Source organism: Lissotriton vulgaris, chromosome 3_1 (genome assembly GCF_964263255.1).
Source record: "Lissotriton vulgaris chromosome 3_1, aLisVul1.2, whole genome shotgun sequence".
NCBI classification, from domain to species: Eukaryota; Metazoa; Chordata; class Amphibia; order Caudata; family Salamandridae; genus Lissotriton; species Lissotriton vulgaris.
The window spans coordinates 185,356,192-185,379,297 of record NC_141689.1 but is presented as its reverse complement, the minus strand read 5'-3'; the positions used below and the strand labels follow the sequence as shown (position 1 = coordinate 185,379,297).

At 48.8% G+C, this 23,106-nt stretch overlaps 1 protein-coding gene across 1 annotated transcript in view; it reads right to left on the bottom strand.

The window, feature by feature from the left end:
- Positions 1-23,106, bottom strand: part of LOC147726184 (BOS complex subunit NCLN-like) — a 212,513-nt gene that overhangs the window by 127,272 nt on the left and 62,135 nt on the right. The window contains exons 3-4 of the mRNA XM_086960282.1: positions 12,925-13,069; positions 11,646-11,740 (exon numbers count right to left, since the gene is read on the bottom strand). Coding sequence (XP_086816408.1) covers positions 11,646-11,740; positions 12,925-13,069 — 240 coding nt within the window. The remainder of the gene's footprint in view (positions 1-11,645; positions 11,741-12,924; positions 13,070-23,106) is intronic.

The following is a 23,106-nucleotide window of genomic DNA, read 5'->3' as shown; positions in this document are numbered from 1 at the left end:
CCGGAGGCCGGGCGGCATATCATATCGCTCAAAAGGAACACAACACAGTGTACGTCCCATTGGGACCCTGGCGGTAAATCGTTTTGCGTATCTGCTTTTACCCCCCCACCCGCAACAACATTCCCATCAGCCATCTCCGTGGAAATTAGTGTAATCGCCCCTGTCGGGGCCTGCTCTAGGCTATGCAGGCCTACGTACCAGGCCGTTCCACCCAATCAGACTATCCAGCACTCGATACCCCCTGTCCCAGTAGGTCCAAGGCCACAGCCCACAACCCTCCAATGGCTTCCGGCCCTCCCCAAACCCCCCACAACTAACCCCCCCAAATCCCCCCCCCCCGGCAACTGCTGAGGTGCGCGCTGCACTCTGTTGAACTGGATGGGTCCACTACAGTGCGTTATTCCGTACTCCTGTGTTCGCCCCCGTGGTGTCCAGCGGTTTAGTTCTCGCCTTCATCATCCTCAACCAAAGCATCACGCAAAGCCTGTACCACTACCTCCCATGCACGCGCCGCATCCAATACCTTCTCATTCCCCAACTTTACCGCTTGCCTCATCCGGAGCACGCTCTCGCAGTCAGACCACCGCAGCAACTCATTCTGCCATCTACGCAGTGAGGGACCTCCTCTGGACTTCCAGTGCCACGATATTTCCCTTTGTGCCAATATCAGACCCAGATCTATGAATTTACTTGTCACCTTGGTGCGCTTAGTATGCGGGAACCAGAGCAATAGGCACGCCGCCATGTCGAATTCTACCTCCCTATCAGTCACTTCATTCAGGAGTTCCCCTACCTCCGCCCAATAGGTTCCCAGTTGTGGACACCCCCAAAACAAGTGGTCCATGTCCGCCCCTGGGGACGAACACCGAGGGCAACAGGCATCCGGCACCCGAAAGTACCGCTGTAGTTTCTCTGGAGTCAAGTAGGCCCTATGGAGCACATAGAAGTGGACCTGCTGAAAGCGCGCGTTCCTGGTGCCCTTCCACGTGCGTCGCAGGATATGGCCCCATGCCGTATCCGGTATGGGCCGACCAACGCTCACTTCCCATTTAGCCTTGAGCCCATGGAGCGGTTCCAGCCCTTCTGTCAGCATCCTATTATGGAGGCACGTCACAGCTTTGAATGTGCCGGCCGCCATCACCACATACTGGCACGCCATGGTCGTCGTGGGTTCCAGGAGCCCCTCTCTCCAGTGCTTTTGTATGGCAGCCACTACCGCCGCGTGCAGGAGGAAGCCCCCCTCGGGTAGGCCAAACTGGTCCCGGAGCACGTCGAACGGTGCCAACGCCCCATCTATGTACAAGTCACCCACCACCTGCAACCCCGCCTCTTCCCAACCCGACAACGGGGACCAATCTCCTCCGTGCGGCAAAGCCGTCAGCATCCCGATCGGAATCTCCGGGGCATAAGGCCGCGAAGCCCGCGCTCTCCGAAGACTCCTTTGCCAGCACAGCCGGAGCGTCCGCTCCTCCATGGTGAGGGCCCGCAGCTCGAGCCGTTGCTGCATGACGATGTACGACAGCACGTGGCGCTGTATCCCCCGATCCCGGTCGTCCTCCGGCCCCCGGAACACCCTGGCTACGTTCTGTGTAAGGACCTGTAGCTGCGCCGCTAGATAGTACAGCTCAAGGTCGGGCACGGACATGCCCCCTTCCATCTTGGGGCGAAGGAGCGTGCTCAAGGCTATTCTGCGACGGCCATGCCCCCATAGAAAGCCAGTAATCATGGACCGCAGTTCCCTAAACACCCCCTGGGGAATCCAGACAGGTAGCGTTCGGAAATAGTAGAGGAAGCGGGGGAGCGCCACCATTTTCAACAGTGCTATCCTGCCCAGGACTGTCAGCGGGAGGGTCGACCAGAAAGACAAGCTACCCCGCAGTGACCGAACACAACGGCCAATATTACCCTCCAAAAGGTCAGCAGTCGAGTGGTAAATGCGGACACCCAAGTAGGTGATGCAAGAGGGTTCCCATACCACACCTAAGTCGCTGCTAGGGGCTGGCGATCCCGCTCTCAGCGGGAACACGCAGGTCTTCGCCCAGTTGACCTTAAGGCCCGACAGCCGGCCGAACTCGGACAACAGATCCATCGCTCCAACCAGTGCCCTCGAGGTGTCAGCCAGGTACAGGAGCAGGTCATCCGCATAGAGCGAAATATGATGCCATTGCCCATCACCCACTATACCCGAGTATCGGTCGCCTGACCTCGCATGGACCGCCAAGGGTTCCATCGCCAGGGCAAACAACAGAGGAGAGAGAGAGCATCCTTGTTGTGTTCCCCTGCCCACCGGGTACGCTGCCGAGACCAGGCCGCCCAATCGAACTCTCGCCGTCGCCGAATTATACAAGACCCTCGTCCACCTTCGAAACCCGTCTCCCAAGCCAAACCTCTCCAGCACTCCATCCAAGAAGGGCCATTCCAAGCTATCGAAGGCCTTCTCGATATCCACGGACAGAACCGCCGGCGCTCCTTCCCCATCCAAGATGGCGTCCATTATTCCCACCAGGCGGCAGATATTCATCGCCGTGCTCCTCGTGGGTATAAACCCGGCCTGATCCCTGTGTACCAGGCCCGTCATGTGCGGGGCCAGTCTAGTGGCGAGGATGCGACTCAGGATCTTATAGTCCACCGTCAGCATGGACAGCGGGCGATAAGACCTCACGTCCGCGGCATCCCGGCCAGGCTTGAGGAGCGGCACTATCAAGGCCTCCCGCATGGAGCCAGGCAAGGCCCCCTTCTCGAAGGCTTCCGTGTACACCACCAGCAGCCTGGGCGCCAGAGCGTCCACATAGTGCTGATAGAACTCGATTGGCAATCCGTCCACCCCGGGCGTCTTGTTACGGGCCATATGTTTGATAGCTACTCGGATTTCCGTAAGCGTGATTGGGCTACCCAGGTCCTTCGCGTCCTCCTCCTCAAGGACCGGAAGCGGCCTCTCCCCCAGGTACTCCACGATGTCCTGCACCCCCACTTCCAACTGACTCCGGTACAAGTCCTCATAATAACCCCTGAAGCGGTCCAGTACAGCTGCCTGGGTGTACACCATCTCACCCCGCGCATTAGTAATGCTAAGGATCGGGCAACCCCTAAGCTCCGGATTAGCTAGTCTGGCCAAGAGGGTTCCCACCTTGTCCCTCTCTGCGTGTGCCCTGATAATGTACTGCCTATAGTCATAACATCTCAAACGTTCCGTCTCCGCAGCCACCACTTCCTTCGCCTCCAATAACTGGGCCTGTAAACCAGGCCTGGTCGGCCTGCGGCGCTCCAAGTCCCTCAAAGTTTCTTCCGCTTTCATTAGATCATTCAGCACAGTCGTTCGAGCATTCGAGAACCTGCCCAAGCACACCCCTCTCACCACCACTTTCATTGCATCCCATTCAATAGACCTACTCGCAGCCGTGCCCTCATTCACACCAAAATAGCTATCAATGCCTTGCCGGACCGCATCGTCAAACACAGAATCCTCTAGCGTCTCCGGCCGAAGCCGCCATGTTGGTATCACTGAGCGCTCCCTCTGCCACTGAATGTGCACCAATAGGGGGTTATGATCGGATATAGTCCTAGCTAGGTACCCCGCATGGGTAATCAATGGGGATAGGGCATTCCCGCAAAGCACCGAATCGATCCTGACATGTAGATCATGGAGAGCTGAATAAAAGGAGTAATCCCTGGTTCCCCTGTGCCTCTCCCTCCAGACATCCAGCAACCCCCACCGTTCTTGCCAGTCCTTCCTGTGCGCGGCCAGCCTGCGCACAGGAGAGTCTACTAGAGGGGGATGGGACCTATCCAGAACCACATCCGTAATCGAGTTGAAGTCCCCCCCTAGCACTATCGGACCCGCCAGGAAAGAGGCCAAGGACCCCGAGAGGCTATCAAAGTATCGGCCTTGTTCAGTGTTCGGTGCATAAACACAACAGAAAACCACATCACGTCCATATAGTCTCCCCTCCACCGCCACAAACCTCCCATCCGGATCCACCACCTGATTCAGCACTTGAAAGGGTATCCCCGCCCTCACCCAGATCAAGACCCCCCTGGCGTACGCCGAGTAAGTGGTGCCAAAGACCTGGCCCCGCCATCTTTTCTGCAAGGCAGCGCACTCTTTTTTGGTCAGATGAGTCTCCTGGAGCATAGCTATCTGAACCCCCCTGCGTACCAGGAATGCATGTACTTTGTGACGTTTTACCATAGTCCGCAGCCCCCGGACATTCCACGTTAGGCATTTCAAATTAGGTAATGTCCCCATTCCAGTCCCGTACAGTCCGAATCAAAAGACAACGGTCCATGACCTCCCCAATGCAGTTGCCCCCCCCCAAACAGCCCCAAAACTGAAACATTCCCCAAACCCCACACCCCAGGACAGAGCACACGAACCCAATGGCCGCCCCCATCCAAACCTTGAACCAACTTCTCGCACACTTATCCTGTGGTCTCCACCACAGTCGACCTTAAGGGCCTAGGGGGGTGAGTCGCCGCCGACCCCTGCTAGCGGAGCCCGCGTCCCGCCCATCATCCCCACCAAGTACTCAGCTCCCCCACCCGGCAACCCGTCCCCCAGCGACAGGATATCATCCTACCATGAAGTCCCGATCTAATCCCAAGTCTATCTCAGCCGCAGATAATATCATCCGAAGTTTGTGGGGTAACATTCGGCCCCTTCTGGCTCTCCGCCTCCGAAAGTTCCCCTCCTGTTCTGCTGCCTTCCCCTCCCGAGTCCGTTTCGGCCTGTTCACTGTTCGGTTGCGACCCTGTAATGGCCGCCGTCGCTGCGAGTGCATCCCTCTTCTCCGCCGCCATTTGAGCCTCCCGTTTCTCCCGCTGGCGCCTGTTGCGGGACCTGATGCGTTGCGATTGCCGCACCCGGGGCTGCTTGGGCTGGTCTCGTCGACTTTGGTGCGTTCTGTCCGTCCCCGCTCTGTACAACTCAAGCCATTGCCAGACCTCGTCCGGAGTCTGGAAAAAGTGTGTGGTGCCATCCATGATAATCCGCAGCTTGGCCGGGTAGAGCAAGGAGTACTGGATGCCTTCCTCCCTGAGCTCCTTCTTCACAGCAAGGAACGATGCCCTGTCCTTCTGGACCGCCTGTGTATAATCCGGAAAGATCGTCACCTTGCTGTTTTCCACCTCATAAGGGCCCGACATCCTGGCCCGCTGGATGAGGAGATCCCGGTCCTTGTAGTGGAGGAGCCGCACCACCATCGGTCGGGGGGGGCGGCCAAGCCCCGGAGGGCGAGCGGGCACCCGGTGAGCACGCTCCAAAGTGAAAAATGGAGTAAGCCCCTCCGGCGCCACCACAGTACGGAACCAGTTCTCCATATAGGCCACCGCATCATCCCCCTCAATCCGTTCCGGCAGGCCTACTACCCGCACGTTGTTCCGCCTATTGCGGCCTTCGGCATCCTCCGCCCTCCGCTCCAGAGTGTCCAGTCGGGCCAATATGTCCGTGATCCTGTGCTACGCGGTCACCACCGAAGGCTTCAGGTCCAGCAACAGTTGGTCATGATCCTTGACCCGATCCGCCAGCTTCGCGTGATCTGCGCGTAGCAGCCCCAGGCCCGTGGCCACTTGGGCAATGTCATTGTGTAGCGCCTCCTTAGTGGAGGCGATCGCCTCAAGGATGGCATCCAAGCGCCGGTTCAGCCGCTGTTCCTGGTCAAGCTCCGGGGAGGGACTTCCACTCAGTTGGGTCGATGTCGCCGAGTCCCCCTCGCGGCTCCCGGGTCTCGATCCGCCGATCGCCGCCATGTTAGGGCACTGCGTCACAGGTCCAGTCGCCCGTTCTGCTGGCACGACCGCGGGTCCGTACCGGTCTCCAGGCACCAGACAGTACTATGTCCCCGCCGACGGTCACAGGAGCAGTGGCCAGGCAGACGGGCCCGTCCCGTCACTCCCCTTGGGCCTGCGTGAGGGAGGATGAATCATAGGGCGGTGGCCGACGGGAGCCCCTGATCTGCCGGGTGAATCGGGCAGCGCCCCCCGGTCTCAGAGCGTCGCGCCGCCAATCCTAGCGCGCCGGGCAGCCGGGTGCACGGCCCCTTGCCATTTGGCGACAACCTGACTCAGGGCTGAGGGTCGGAACCGTCCGACCTCCTCGCCGCCATTTTCTTCACCCGGACTACACCTCGGCCGCCTCTTCCTTCGATCTCCTCGGGGCCAGCAGTCCCCCAGCGACTCTCCGATTACGGCCAGCTGTCCCCTTTCACTTCAGAGGGCAAGAACTTCGTCTCCGGGTCGCCTAGGGTCCCGAACACAGGAGAATTAGCGGGATTCCGCGCGGAGCTGCGAGCTCACGCCGCCATCCCGATCGGCGTCCAAGCCACGCCCCCCGGCTTTTCCGCACTGATGAAGGCAGAAGCCAGAAACGCGTCTGCGGATATGACAAAGTCCCCGAATGCCCCGAGTGTGCACCGAAGTTGAACGAGGAGGAAACAGGAAACTGAAATTACGAAGATTGGAATCCAAATTAATCATGAGATTCAGAACGAAACAGCCTACAGGATTGAATGGGGACGAAGAACTTTATTTTCATCTTTAAGTTGGAGCATGTCACAAACAAAAAACTCTTTGGTTCCCTAAGAAATGGACCACAGAAGCTAACCTTGAATATGAGAATTAGTAATAATGTGGAAATGCTATCACGAACTATTATGCAGTAGAGTTGCAGACTAAGAACATTTCGAAATGAGTGAAGTTACTTGGACATTAATTGCGACTATATCAAAGCAGTGGCAAGGGCACTCAGCCCTCGATATAGACTTACACTGTTCACATATATAATATTGTTCAAACACATAGCAACATAACAAGGTATACATTGCAACCATACGTGCACAGGGACACACTGCTTAGCGGCGTATTGACACATGAAATGGTCAATCTATGATGCATAAAGGGACAACACATAGAAATTGGATATGCACATGCGCCAGATACAGTGCGTAGTAGGGCACTAAGCCCACAATCGAACACATCATGCAGCCTCTTACTAGATCTGCAAAAGCAAACACCAATAAAATAAGAATGGTGGAAACGGTATTAATATACCGAGCGCAATCGCAAGACATTATGTAAACACAATTCTGCTCACATACAACAGACGCAGACTGAGTACAAATGTCATTGAATAAAGTTATATACAAATAACTGTGTAAACTACATATCCCAGCAAGCATCACTATAGTCTAATTTGTATAAATATAGAAAGTGAAAAGGGACAATTGTATGACACTGCCGTGAGAAGGAACGTTATGTTCGAAACGCGTAGGCAATCACAGTGTGTGGAATAAACTAATACAACTTACCAAGCGGAGTGCCAGAATATTTTCTTTGAGTGGAATATATATATATATATATATATATCCACACGGGTTCTCACCAAACAGCGCCGAAGTATCGTATCACACCAACGCCATCGGAAAACAGCAGACCCAAAGGTTTCCGTGAGTAAGTTTAGTTTATTCTGCAACACACGGACAGCATAACGTTTCGGCCTCCCAGAGGCCTTGGTCACATGGCATTCCAGAGGGGAATAGCAGAAATTTAAAGTGCAAGTGCATATGGCGTTAGCCAATCAACGTAGAGATATGTACAACGGTGTGATAAACATAGTAAACATACTGCGTGTTAACTTAATGTTGAAATTAACCATACACCGCGACTTTCCAAAATACAAGTATTGGGATAAATCCTTAAAATATACATAGCCAGTAATTACATTAAACACAGACAAATAGACAGGCACCATGCCTGTCTAACTGTAGTGATGTGAATGCAGCAAGAAGTACAATGAATGGATAAATCCATTTGTAAACAACCCTTATCAAGATTATTTAAGCACATATATACATGTTGATCAATATATACATATAAATACATGATCCGGTCACATACCGTGTAAACCATAAATTGTTAAATCCATAATTATAGTTATGCATTAGAAACATGTCAATGCTTTTAACCAACTTGCATTTGCATTAGAAACCATATGTTTACCGAAATAGTTCATATCGTGAGAATAATTAAGGAGAAATGAAAAATCATTAATACCAGACAAATAAACTCTTCGGTAAAATATGTGCAATTGTAGCTAATCTGGCTAATATTGGAAAAGTCAAATCACTACGTTGTATAATAAATAAGTGTGAAATAAAGTGCTGGGTGATATGTAACTTAAAAAGACAAAAAACCTGATATTGTCATTAAATACATCACAGATGTTAAACTGACTGTAACCAAGTCTGTCTATCGTAGTGGCAGGATATCTGAACATTATATTAAACACTATGACATCACACAAGAAAAAGTCACAAACGCCCTGGCCAAGCTGGAATTACATACAAATAGCCGTCTAATGCGTTTGTTTGAATTGACTTTAGTGTGTTGTCATTAAAGAACAACAATGCAGCAGAAGGAAGATGTAGGAATGATCTAAAGACAGGTGTAAAAGTCTTCCGATGCATTAAGCCCATTGGGTGCCTTGCTATCTAACATGAGGATGTACCTGGTTTCCAATCTCCGTAGTGCGGCTTCCCTGTTGCCACCCCTTCTCATTGGTGCGATGGAATCAATGGCATAGTACTTCAGTAATGCACTATTACTGTTGTGTTTTTCCCTGAAGTGCCTAGCCACAGGATACACTGGGTCATTGGTCTTTATGGCCCTTTGATGTTGTAAGACCCTTTTATGTACCTGCAATTTGGAACTGCCCACGTATCTTAACGCACACGGGCATTCCAGCACGTATACTGAGAAGTCGCTTTTGCATGTGAGCTTTTTATTGATCTTACATGGGACATCGGAAAAAGGGGTACAGTATTCTGTCTTGTTTACCCCATGTATGCAAGCTTTGCAAGAAGCACACCTCCTGAAGCCTTTACTGCCTGCCAGCCAATCTTTTCTTATTTCTAATTCAGGACTAGATTTAACCAGTGCGTCCTGTAGGGAAAAAGCTTTCCGGTAGGTTATTACCGGTTTCTTGGGCATGCTGTTGCCAATGACAGGATCACATTTCACCAAATCCCAGTGTTTATTTATGATCTTACGCAAAGCCCCATGTTGGCTATTAAAGGACCATATAAGCCTGACTGGTTGTCGCGCAGGTGTCACAATGGGATTACGCGATCTCTTGTGTAGTAAGGCTTCAGAACGAGGTATTGCATTGGCTTTTCTTATCGCTGCCGCAACTACGTTTTCATGATAGCCACGAGCCAAAAACCTCAATCTGCACGCTTCTTGCGCTGTTTTGTATTGGGCATCAGTGCTGCATGCTCTTCTAATCCTCAGCATTTCCCCATAGGGGATGCTTCGGATTAGGTGTGGTGGATGGTGACTATGAGCATGCAACACTGTATTGCCTGCTGTGGGCTTCCTAAACAGAGATGTATCCAATTGTCCGTTGTTGACATCAATTGCAACATCTAAGAAAGTGGCATGCGAATTGCTAATGTCTGAGGTGAAAGACAAGTTGTAGTTATTGATGTTCAACTCAGCGATGAACCGTTCTGCCTGTTCACTTGTTCCCTTCCAGATCATAAAAACATCGTCGATGTATCTGTACCACCGAACAATGTGATCCCTGCATATGGCAGAGTGTTCACCACTGAGGACCTGTCTCTCCCAGTACCCCATATGAATACAGGCGTAACTGGGAGAGAAACAGGCCCCCATGGCTACTCCTCTTACCTGCTGGAAATGTTGTTTGTTGAACATAAAATAGTTGTTATTCAGGCAGAAATTTATCATAGACAGAAGCATTTTGTTATGTTCAACCAATTCAATTGGCCGTTGACCCAAGTAATGTGCTACAGCCCTCAACCCATCCGCATGGATAATGCTCGTATATAGAGCAGTTACATCAAGTGTAATCAACAAGCAACCTGGGTCCCATTGTACATTACTGAGCTTCCTCAGAAAGTCACTTGAATCTTGGATGTAAGAGGGTAGCCTACAAACAAAGTCCTGTAAAAACGAATCCACATATATTGTAGTTTTTTCAAGTAGACCCCCACATGCAGAGACAATAGGCCTGCCTGGGGGCTTGTCGGGATTCTTGTGGACTTTAGGGATCAAATAGAGGACCGGCATTATGGGGAAATCATTTTTAAGATATTTTAGCTCATCCATGCTAATGAGGCCCGATGATCTCCAACCCATTAGCATAGAATAAAATGTACTGTGTGATTTTTTGATGACTGCCAAATCACAGTGTCTGTAACAGGAGACGTCATTCAACTGTGTTGCTGCCTCCTCCAGATACAGTTCTCTCGCCCATAAAACAATGTTGCCCCCCTTGTCCGATTGGCGAACAATAATATTTCCATTTTTCTGGATTTTAGCCACCAAGTCTGTATATTTTCTGTTGCAAATGTTCTTGTATTTGTTGTTCCTCAGTGTCTGTGAGTACAGTGCCTTAATGTCTTTAACTGCAGCTTCCTGGAAAATATCGATGTATAGATATAGATATAGATATACATATAGATATATATACATATATATACAAAGGAATTTTTTTTATTATATTTATACAAATTAGTTTGTAGATATTGACAGCATTTTATGAGAACTTGCCTTTGTAGTTTTTCTTTTGCTTACATTGGCGTACTATCAAACGTAAATTAACTTGAAATGTGATATTAGCGCCTAGACATGTTCTCTGCATCCTAAGCGTGGTCAGAAACACAAATGTGCACCATCAGCATAGCTATGGGAGGCTGCCCTTCAGGCTGTTAGCGGATAATTCAAGAATTTGAAGATTGATGCTAGAAATTGGAGACAGAGTGAAGATAAGGACAAACCTCTCATAACAAAGATGAAGTTCGGGGTGTCAAGTAAATCCAAACAAACTCTAGTGATGTCATTAGCCAAGACAAACGTAAGCCCAGTGATTCCTGAAGACCATGTCAACTGTCCATAGTCTTAAAACAGGACAATGTGATTGATGGTGTTAAATGTAAATGGCAGGCCAAGCATGATACCCAAAGTTGGCATGCACCGTTGGGTTCAGCAGTAACATGGTCCCTAACATCGATCAATTATGTCTATTCTATTTAATGCTAATCCTAATTAAATATGTATCTTGTTCTGGTGGTCATAACTGGGGAAAATTGGCATTCAATCTTGGGAAATGGCACTTGTTGAAAAGGGTGAAAGGAGGAGGAAAAGAAAGATTTCGAGATGAAAAATAACCTGCAAGAGTGAGATATAGAGACAGGAATTGTAGGGTGGTGGCATGAGGTGTATTCTAGATAGGCAGCCTAGATATAAGGCAACTCCAGGAATCAGCAGCATTGCAGCAAGCCCCCATGAAAAACTGTGGTCATATTTAGCACTGCCAGCATACAAATATTTCCAAATCAGGGAATAGTGTTTTAAATGGTGTCATTGAGGTTTTGTTCTTCATATCTCTGGTGGTCGTATGAAGATACACACAGGTAGCAGCCTCTTAACCATCAGAGCTCACTTTCTCTAGCATCAAGACAAATCACCAACTAGTTGAATAAAGTAATCTTTCTGTCATTTTTAATGTATTTTATTGTAGATTTTGTTGAATGAAGATGTTTATGACTTTTAGGATATTTTTATGGTTTGTTATTTTAAACTGAATAAAGCTTGTTTGACTTGACTTGAAAGTAAACTATGTGCCATACCTCCAATGTGATGATCACTGAATCTCTGATGGGTTTACTCTGAGTCTCTCCGGCCTCCATTTGGAATCCACTTCCCATTATCATGCCGAACATCACTGAGGAAGAAATACAAAGAGTGAGAAGAAGCCCCTCTTCAACCATCAGTGATCCAAGTAAACTTTCACCACCTGATTTGAACCCTCAAGCTTGGGTTAAAATGGTTGAAAAATCCAGAACTCTCAACAATACCAGACTTTGGTCATTGTCTTTTTCAAGTCGTTAAAACATCATATTGAAGTGGTTGGAAAAGCACAAGCCTTTCATGAGTCATGGTGATCATATTGCATAAACTAGAAAAACAAGATGGAGGTGAAATTTAAAAAATAGTTAAATGGTAAACAATAAATATGATTAAGTGGAATCTTGACCGAGACTCGCTGAGGTCAAGACGGCTGAAACTCTATCTTGGTCGGCTGCATTGGCAGCTTCACTCTACTTGAAAGCCTTGTCCTAGGTTTAGCAACATGTGAACCCAGTAAGACAAACCCTGAGTGTGCCAAACTCCGGATTTTATTGGGAACATTAATCTAATACGTACTACTATGAAGATATTTAACTTATGCTGAGACAGCTGATATTGATGAGTCTTACTGGTCTTCTGCATGCTTTTTACCAATAGGATTTCAGTTTTTGGCTGTAGGAAATTCAGCTGCCTAGCTATGACCCCTATATCTTTTGCTTTTTGGGCCCCCACCCCTATCCAATGATATCTGGAGCCTTTGTCTGCCTCTTCCCTTAGAGGTGTCTGTAAATAATCACCTCCACCAATGTAAAATAGGAAAGTTTGACTTTTGTCTCAATGGGCTGTAGGTATAGGGTGACAGATCTAGTCAATAACAGAGGAAGAAGGACTAGAATGTATGGCATTTGTATTATGCTACACATATTAACATTGTGAAGATAATTATATCACATTGAATTGACACAGATTGATTCTTTTTCCATGTTGCTTTAATGACAGTATTCAAAAACGTAAGTCAAAAGATTAAAAATAAAACTCAAATCAGGTTTATTGAGACAAGGGTGACCAAGTGAAGATGCATTCCTCAAAGTATATGTGTAGTTTAAGGAAGAGCAATGACATTACTACTTCTCACAGAATTTTTTGTTTCTAAAAAAAGTGCTTGCAAGGTTAAAGCTCACATGGAAACATGAACACATGCACTATGAAAACATCTATGAAAAGGAGTTACATTTCCTACTGATTTCTCAGTTTACGCGCAAGTTGTGTTGGACCCACCTTCAAGTGCAGAAGACGACGTCAGGGACTTGGAGACTGCTTTGCTTTCCTCATACACGCTTAGAAGGTCTGTATCTTCTATGGCAAAGTAGATGGGAAGCATTGTCTCATTCACCAGCAAGTCCATTTCCTCCTCCATGAAATGCTAGAAGTAAAAAACCACAGGGGCTTCATAAACAAACAACACAGGCTTGGTGGAGCAACGAAGTGCCACAATCTACAGACCTTCCTGCATAGGCATAGGTGCAGCCATGCTGACCTAGGGCAGACAATGTGAGCCACCACATTACATAGGACCTTGACCATCAATTAGGTAGATATATTTAATAGAACTCAATTCTTCTTCTTCAATATAAATGCATATTCCATGAACCTACATCTCATGGGATCCCGTTTGTTTGGGACTGGAGTTTAATCAGATAAAGATGTTACAGAAGATCTAACAGTAAGAAGAGAAACCTGGAAGAGATGCCCAGTATGGTACAGTGTTAGCAGTAAGGCATACATTTCTGGGGATGTGTTAACATTCCCAGTTGATATATTAATGTAAGTACTTCTTTACAAGAACTGAGCCAAAAGAGAGAATATGATTGAGCCAGGTGAGGTAATGCATGGTACTAAAAGGCTATGATTGTTCATGTTGCTTCAAGGCATTGGAGATCATAGCATGCAATGTGAACTCATACCTGAAGCAGTAATCTGTGTTGCGTCACTGCCGAAAATTCTAACCCGCAAGAAAATATGGAAACCCACACCACCTCTGTAAGCCCCAGGAACCCCATCCCCTTGGGCCAAAATACGCTTTTTGGGGAGGGCTGCATGCAAGCCCCCTCCCAGGGTCTATTCATCCCCTGGGGCCAGTGTCTTTCTGGGGAGGGAGGCATTGGCCCATGTCTCGGAGCTGTGCAACAGCCCTGGGGACCCCATCCCTGGGGGCCTGAAAAGATGGCAGTGACCCAGAGACCCCATTCCCTGCCTTAGTGCAGGCAGGGACCACAAACGTAATTCCCTGCCCACATTATCCCAGGTAGAGAACTCAACTTTGCTCCCGTCCAATAGGTGCAGAGAAAAAACTATTCCCGCCTGGGTGAGAGCAAATGACAAAGCCGGCTCCTGCTGCACATAGAATGGGTACTGGCCGGGGAGCCGGCAGGGGGTACCCTGGTCTTGGGGCTCCCACACAGCCCCCAAAGATGGCCATATTGTGGGTGCCCGAGTAGAGCACCAATTATAAAATAATGCCCGGCACCCAGCATGAGTGCTTGCTGGGAAGACGGCATGAGCCACAGGGGCCTTTGGGTTCTCATGGGGCAACAAAGTTAATATGAAGTGTGAGTGTACAGAGTGAGACCAAGACACCCACAAAAAAAAAAATAATAAGAAAGCAGAGGGAACTAATTTTTCCCTGCTCCGGGCAAGGAACACCACACAAGCCTTGCAAGGGCTTTTTAGTTATATATTTGGATCCTTGTGGTGCCCCTAAAAGGAGAGAGCTGCAGAGAGTGCAGCAGCTTCCCAGCAACATGGAAAAACACACAGTAAGCCTCCTGGGTCATTGAATCCATGACCCCAGGAGAGCTTACCATATTTCTTTTATGGCACTTGGAGCTGGAGCTGTATGCTCTTTAGATGGAGTGCAGGATCTCATTGTGGTTGATTCTATGGATGCTCTTTTGTGCCTGAGAAATGTTAAATAAAAACTCAAAGAAATATATATATTTAAAAATGAAATTGCAATGTATGAATTTATAAAATATATGTTTGATTATAGTAATTGGTGACTTTTTGACAATGCCAATATGTCTGTTTTTTATATGATGATGTGTTGACCACTTGATACAGCCAACTGGCCAGCCACTTTTTAGATTTTGGTGCTCTGACCCATCGACATAGTCAGTAGGTCCACTTTACTTAAAATGACACTCTTTATATAGTTACATGACATAGTGGTGCCTGGCGGTGGGCGCAGGGCCTGACCACATGCATGGCCCAGTGCCAACGCCATGACACACACAGCCAGAGGCTGTCTGCAGCAGGGGGTTGGTGCCCAACTCTATGCTGCACGCGACCGAAGGTGGCCTTGCCATGCACTGCTGATTACTTCCCATATTACATCACTCATTACACGTTCTCTGACATCATTGATAACATCACTGCAACTTCTACAATGACATCACTGTGCATGATGGGGGCACACGTTATAGTTACTTTAGGGCACAAGGTATGCTTTAACTGACATTTTAACCTAAACATAATGTCCCATTAACTATTGATTTTTCAGTGAATTTCAAATTTTGTTTTAATGTAAAGTAAGGTATTATTACAAAACCTAACTATAACAAAATGTTATCTTGTAATGGACATTTTCACATAACTACATGATCACTTTAACCTTTGGTTTTGTAAATACATTTCTTAGGCTTTTCTAATGTAAAGTAATAGATTATTACCATCCCTTACAATACCAACCCCGTGCTTGGATGGTCAGACCCTGCATCCAACACCCCGTGGGCAGACAACCCTGTAGCAGGTGTGGGCAGCACGTTGTTGGGCACAGTCAGACGCATGCTATGCACAATTTGGGGTTGGGTGCTGCGGCTAACCCCCCACAGCAGCCGTTGGTGAGTGGTGTTAGACACAGGGCCAGGCCCATGGTTGAGCACTGCCCAGCCCCCTCTTTTTTTTGTGATGATGTGGATCAACGGTTTCCCGCGAATTTACACAGTGGCTAAGATCAGTGGATCTACAATTCTACTGAATCACGCAAAAACAGTTTTCATTTGATCCCCGTGGGGTCCCTTTGGGAGCACCTCACAAGGCCTCCAGGGTGAGGGTACCCCTAAACTGCTCCTTATATGTTTCTTTTGTTGTTTCTTGGACACTGGGACCAAGTCCCCAAGAACTTAATCGGTGACTGCAACTTTCTCCGAAGATTGCAACAGATTGTGTCGTTGGAGCTGCGGATCCACAAATATTCATGGATACTCCAAGAATGTACTGCAGCCTAAGATATACATACATTTTGAAACTTTTTTTTTCAAAAACTACTGCATGTATTTACACCAAATCACAAAAGCAGGGTACTGATCTAGCTCTCTGCCAAATTTGGTGTAATTCTGTTCAGCCGTTTTTTCTAAATCACTATTCAGTTTTCCTATGGAAAACTGCATGAGGCGAACTAGTTTTGGACCCCCCTTTTTCTTGATCCCCTCATCTGACAGACCACCCAAAAACTTTCCAGTAATGAGCTGAGGTGGATGGTACATTTTTTTATATGTTTTGTGAAGACTCGTCAAAGAGCGCTCAAGTTATTAGCAAACCAAAACTCTTTAGGTCCTAACTATAATTAGCCAGTAGCAACCGCCACTGGGTAATATATATCTGTAGATATAAATATCAATTACACAGTAACAGTCACCTCTGTGTAGTTATAGTTCAGCTGCACTTTCCATAAAAACATTTTTAGATTTGGTTATTACTTTGTTCCCAATCAAAGGATCTGCATTACATTTGCCACATGTTTAGTGAACTGAACTGAAGTCCAGCATACCAAACTTGGTGCAGTTCCATGCAGGAAAAAAAGAAAAGGGTCGGGAGGGGAGTTGTGCCATTTTAGCTCTCACTAGAAATTTTGCTCACATTCACACTCATAATCACTGAATGGATTTGCATCAAACTTGGCACGAAAGTAAACTTCACTGACAAAACTTGTTTCTCTTGGTCTGGTCTAAATTTGACGTAGCGTGTGACAGGATTTGTTTTTAATCTTGTATGATATAGTACACCTTCATCTAACATATCTACCAAACAGAGTAAATCATATACTTAAACTTCTTTCAAATATTCGTATTTTATAATTTTTAAAATGATGATCAAATCACATTGCAATTCACTATAAACATGACATATTTTTTGGGGGGGGAGGAGCCAAGCTCGCGACCGTGATGGCCGCGTTGTAGCTCGGCTCCGTCGACCTTGTCGCCTGCTTTATTAATCCTGTGCCCTATCCTGCCCCGAGAAGACGTATTCGAGGAAATATGGAAACATGACAGATTGCTGATACTTACCATCTGCTCCGGATGCTCCTGGGTGTGGCGGATCCTGAGCTGTGCCCTTGTTCGCTTCGGAGCCTGAGAGGCGGGCGGGCCTGGACTCGCCTGTGGCTCCCCGACTGGAACGTAGTTCCTGCGCCGGCCCCTGGTGGAGGAGAGGGGTCGACCAAAGAGGCCACTGCGCGGTTGGACCGGTGGCGACTGACCGGGCCCGGACAGGTGGTCCGGGGACCTGGTGGGACCTGGTGGCGGGGTGCCGCATCCCACGGACGGGGGTTGACCGCATAGGAGACGCGTCTCCCCTTTGTCTCCCAACCGGCCATTTTGAAATCCACCACCCAGACTCGGCGGTCGGCGCCCATGGGCCAGAGGCGCCGACTACCTCCAATGTTTTGGTGGCCCGCCTCCCTGCACCACTGGTGCGGTTGACTGTCCCCGGCTGGCTCTCGCTGAACCCCGCTGGCAACCGGATCGGGGCTGGAGTGTACAGTGGCCTCGCCGTGCTGACAAGATGGCGGCCAGCGCCCTGTATCTCAGACCCGTCGTCGACGGGAACACTGGCCTGACGCACGGCACGTTTGCTGAATACTGTAGGGGTGATCCTACGATTGGCGACGTCCTCGCTGCCTTGAGTTCCTGTCGTGAGTCCATGATGTTGAATGCCGCTGGGCCGGATGATGATTTTCTTGACGGGCTCGCTGACCGCCCCCCACGTGTGCGGACCAACCGCTGAACTGTGCTGCACGGACCTTCCCGGAGGTTGATGAGATTACGGCCGTCGCTCGTCTGGAGGTCTGGGTGCCCGTTGCTCTGCTTTGTCGGGAGCGCTTCCAAGGTGTGGAAATGACGGTGGGACTCCGGCCGGGGTCCGTCCGGGCCTGCCTTGCCGTGACTCCCGGCGATTGTTCGCCTTGCCCTGCTGAGCCGGGATCCGATGTCTGTCCTAGCGGGGCGAGTGCCCCTTCTTGGTCAGCGGGGCGTTGTTCGTGTTACCTGCTGTTACTGTTGCTTTTTCCTGCTGGCCCGATCCGAGGTCATCATGACGGGTGCCGTGTTTTGTGGCCTGGAGTTCTTGCGTTTCACTCCTGGCCCGTCCGCTTCTGGTTCAATGTGCACTGCGTGTCTATGGCCCTGGACAGACAGGGACAGGGTTGAGATACCTTGCATCGGCGGACTACTACTTCGTGCATGGATAAATGGCGTACTTTCGATTGTACAAGTATGATCGCTTCCTCATCATGTTCCTGTATTTGACTTTGCAGTGACTTACTCTTCTCGTAGGTTCAACTTGTGCACAGGTGGGTGGTGGGAGCAGATCGTTTTGATTTATTTTATTTTTTATTTTAGGTGATTTGTTAAGCGCTCAATTACCCGTGGGTGTCTCGGCACTGAGTGAGAGAACTGGTCCATGAGGAGTTATTGTGTGAACAGCCAGGATTTTATCTGCCTGCGGAAAGAGAGAAGAGAAGTGGAGGCTTTAATGTGATGAGGAAGACTGTTCCATAGTTTAGTAGTGGTAACTATGAAGGATCTGTCTCCCCAGGAGACTTTCTTGGTCCTGGGAACCTGCATGAGTCCAGCGGTTGAGGATCTTAGGGATCTGGCAGGTTTTTAAGGACAGAAGGAGTCTTTCAAATACGCTGGACCTTGCCCATGAATTGCTTTATAGGCAATACAGAGAGCCTTGAACTTAGTTCTCTTCTTTACAGGCAGCCAGTGAAGCTCTCGGAGTGTCCCAGAAATGGAGGCATACTTAGGACATCCAGTAATCAATCTGGCCGCCGCATTTTGCACTGGTTGTAATTTCTTTAAGACACCTTCTTGAGCGTTGACTAGCAGACCATTACAATAATCAATGCGGGCCGTGATGAGTGCGCTGATCAGCGTTTTTGTCATATTCATGGGAAGATAAGGTAGAAGTTTTTTTATCATTCTCAAGGTATAGAATGAGGAGGATACTACCGCGTTAACGTGGTGCATGAAGGTAAGTTTGGTGTCCAGTATAACTCCAAGATTTCTTGCCTTGGTCACAGGGGAAGGGGGTGGTCCCAGGGTATCAGGCCACCATGTGGGAGACCAGGCAGGGGAGAGATTGCCAAACAGCATCACCTCCGTATTATCGGAGTTTAATTTCAGGCAGTTTCTTGCCATCCAATTACTTATTGCCAGCATTCCCAGATTGAAGTTGGCGGCCACTTCATCTCCGTTTTTGTTTATGGCTAGGACAATCTGGGTGTCGTCGGCATAGGATGTAACCGCCAGGTGATGAATTTTTATGGTCCTCGCTAAGTCTGACACATAGATGTTGAATAATGTGGGACTTAGCGAGGACCCCTGGGGAACACCACAAGGAAGAGTGAAGGGAGGTGAGTTGTAGTAGCCGAAGGCAACGGATTGAACTCGATCGGCGAGGAATGAGGCAATGAGTTCCTTCGCTGCACCTGTGATGCCTGCCGTTTCGACACGGTCGATCAAGGTGGAGTGATCGACCGTGTCGAAGGCCGCAGACAGGTCCAGTAGAATGAGCACTGCTGATCCTCCATTATCTAGAGACTTCTTGATTTCCTCTGTGGCTTTAATAAGCGCAGTTTCCGTCCCGTGTCCCTTCCGGAAGCCAAATTGTGTTTCGTCCAGGCAGTTGTTTTGATCTATGAAATCTGAGATTTGTGTGTTCATTATTTTTTCCACAATTTTGGCAGGGAGTGGGAGGCAGGCGATTGGACGATAATTGGCAACTATCGTCGGATCAAGTGAGCTTTTTTTGATAAGTGGTTTGACGATGGCTTTTTTCCAGATGAAAGGAAAAGTGGTGGACAAGAACATAGCATTAAAAATATCGGTGAGTTTAGGGCTTATAATTTCGGGGAAGTTTTTGAGAATGGCGGGGGGACATGGGTCTTCCGGAGATCCGGAATTCGTGGTGCATAAGAGATGAGACACCAGTTCAGAGGAGATCTGAGAAAATTCCTGGAAGGAACTGGGAGGGTTTGTTCGAGGGGGGGTTGGTAAAGTTCATGTCCGACGGAGTTTGGTCATTAGAGACGGAGTGAGGGTGTCCAGTGCCTTTAGCATGAGCTTTAAATTGGGAGAAGATGTCCGTGACTTTTTTTTGGAAATGATTCGCCAGAGAGTTACATAATTCTTGGGTATATGTAATAGGGGTGGATGCTGTTTGTCCAGAGAGACGCGTCACTACCTGGAAGAGTTGTTTGATCGAGTCTTGAGCAAGATTAATTTGACTGCTATAGAACTTACTTTTCTCCTTGATGATTGATTGTTTGTAGTTAAGCAGCATGGTTTTATAGAGAACTTTTTGCTCTGGGTCGTAGTCACGTCTCCATTTGCGTTCTTGGTGCCTACAGTGTTGTCTTTCAAGTCTAAGAGTATCATTGAACCAGGGGGAGGACTTGATGATTCTGTTGGAGGATTGTTTCTTAAGTGGGACTGTTTGATCGACAGTGTTTCGGATCCAAGTGGTATAGTTATTGGCCGCTAGTTCAGGATCAGCCTCGATGGGTGGTAGGGAGGTCAAAAGTGAGGATTGGGAAGCAGGAATGTCGATGCTTTTCCAAGCTCTAAATTTATTCAAGGGTGGGGAAGTGTGAACTCGGAGGGGGGTAGGTTGTAGTGTAAAATCAAAAAGAATAGCAGAATGGTCCGTCCAGGTGAAGGGAAGGAGATCCTTTATCACTAGGGATTTCTCGCTAGAGAATAGACCATCAAGGAGATGGCCCGCAGTATGCGAGGATCCAGTGACCAGTTGTGGGAGTCCTATAGTATTTAATTCAGATAACAGGGCAGAGGTATCAGGATTGTCCAATAGCTTGAGATGGAAGTTAAAATCACCTAAAAACGTGTACTGACTTTCACCTGCCAGTGGTTCAAGAAGCATGGGTAAACTAGCGAGGAAAGGACTGCGAGGTCCAGGAGGGCGGTAGATAAGTGTACCTTTGAAAGGGGGCGCATTTGGGATAGAAATAGAGAAAGAAAGTGCTTCACAGCAAAGGGTGGGGATAGTTTCTATTCGTACTGTTAGGTTTCCACGGTATATGATGGCTAGTCCGCCTCCTTTTTTTGGAGGAGGTCTGTCCAGTCTGACATTAGAGTATCCTTCAGGGGTAGCAGTAGCGAAATCCGGTCCGCAGGAGAGATCGCCCCACGTTTCGGTAATGAAGAGGAGGTCGATGTTGTGCCTCTCAATGAAATTGGAGATTTCATATTTGTGCTTAGGGAGGGAGCGCACATTTATCAGTGCGGCTATGCATGATTTAGGCAGCGCCTTTTTGTTTGAGATCGTTGTAGGGGAGGGTCAGTAGTTGTTAGTGATAAAGGAGCATTTTGGGCAGATATAAGGAAGGTAGCGTGGTTGTTTTGCTAGATTAAGACGCTGGCATTGATGCGCGGAGGAGTTTAGCGAATGAAGGTAATCGGAGTTGTATCTAATGGTAGGTGCAGGCTTGGTAGTGGTGAAACGAGTAGTGGGGGTGGCCCTGGGCCCGGTCCAGGCGCGGACGGGCGCAGACGTGCTTGCCTTAGGCGCGCCTTCGGCGCGCAAACGTCGCGCCCGCTGCGCTCGTCCGCTGCACTTCCTATAGATACACATATTTATAAGTGGAGACGGGGACGAGTGCGGGGGGGGCATGGCCTCGCAAGTGGGCGTGTCCCGTGGCTTGGCGAGGGGAATGGCGGCCGAGGATGTCAGCAAGACTCGGTTTGCAGCGCTAAATCCGCTGTAAGTGGAGTGACCTGCCCAGGAAGATCTGGTGCCAGGAGGCGAGTAAGTGATTTTAAAATTCTATTCAGTTCAGAGCAATATTTTAAAAAAGTGATACAATCAGATTCAACTCCCGGCTGAGCCTCAGTAGGTTCCACAGTTTAACAAGCGACGCTCATCAATCGGCGCGCTTTATACCTGTATCGGGGGGCGTGGCCTCGCAGGTGGGCGTGTCCCGTGGCTTGGCAAGGGGAATGGCGGCCGAGGATGTCAGCAAGACTCGGTTTGCAGCGCTAAATCCGCTGTAAGTGGAGTGACCTGCCCAGGAAGATCTGGTGCCAGGAGGCGAGTAAGTGATTTTAAAATTCTATTCAGTTCAGAGCAATATTTTAAAAAAGTGATACAATCAGATTCAACTCCCGGCTGAGCCTCAGTAGGTTCCACAGTTTAACAAGCGACGCTCATCAATCGGGGCGCTTTATACCTGTATCGGGGGCGTGGCCTCGCAAGTGGGCGTGTCCCGTGGCTTGGCAAGGGGAATGGCGGCCGAGGATGTCAGCAAGACTCAGTTTGCAGCGCTAAATCCGCTGTAAGTGGAGTGACCTGCCCAGGAAGATCTGGTGCCAGGAGGCGAGTAAGTTATTTTAAAATTCTATTCAGTTCAGAGCAATATTTTAAAAAAGTGATACAATCAGATTCAACTCCCGGCTGAGCCTCAGGAGGTTCCACAGTTTAACAAGCGACGCTCATCAATCGGCGCGTTTTATACCTGTATCGGGGGGCGTGGCCTCGCAAGTGGGCATGTCCCGTGGCTTGGCGAGGGGAATGGCGGCCGAGGATGTCAGCAAGACTCGGTTTCCGCTGTAAGTGGAGTGACCTGCCCAGGAAGATCTGGTGCCAGGAGGCGAGTAAGTGATTGCATGTCTCCTCTCCCATCAGTTCTTAGTTCTTTTTTCTCCCTTCCCCTTTCTTCTTTTTCCTTTCCTTTTTCTCTTTTCTGAGTCTATATTTCGGGACTCGGTTTTTGGGCGACAGGCACACTGCTAGGGGGGGGTAGGCCGTAGCCTCTGCATGCGTGCTGGGTGGGGAGTTTGGGGGTGGGTCCTTTGTTTCGTCTTGGTTCTATGGGCCTTATTTTTCTCCTTTCTCTCTTGACTCTTCTTGCTCTTTCCTTTTTCCTTTGGGTCAGTTTGGTGGTTAGGTGTAGCGCTGCTTATTGTTTCGGCTGTTGGTCTCTCCACTACCGTCAGTCAAGATGTTCCACGACCATGGGGCGGGTACTGACCAGTATGTATTGTACTGTTTGTTCTTATCCTCAAGTTCTTCTGATAATCCCCTAATTATTGCCTAGTTTGTTGCTGGCTCGCTGGGATCATTGCCCGCCATGTGTTCTCGATAAAGTGACTGCATCTGATC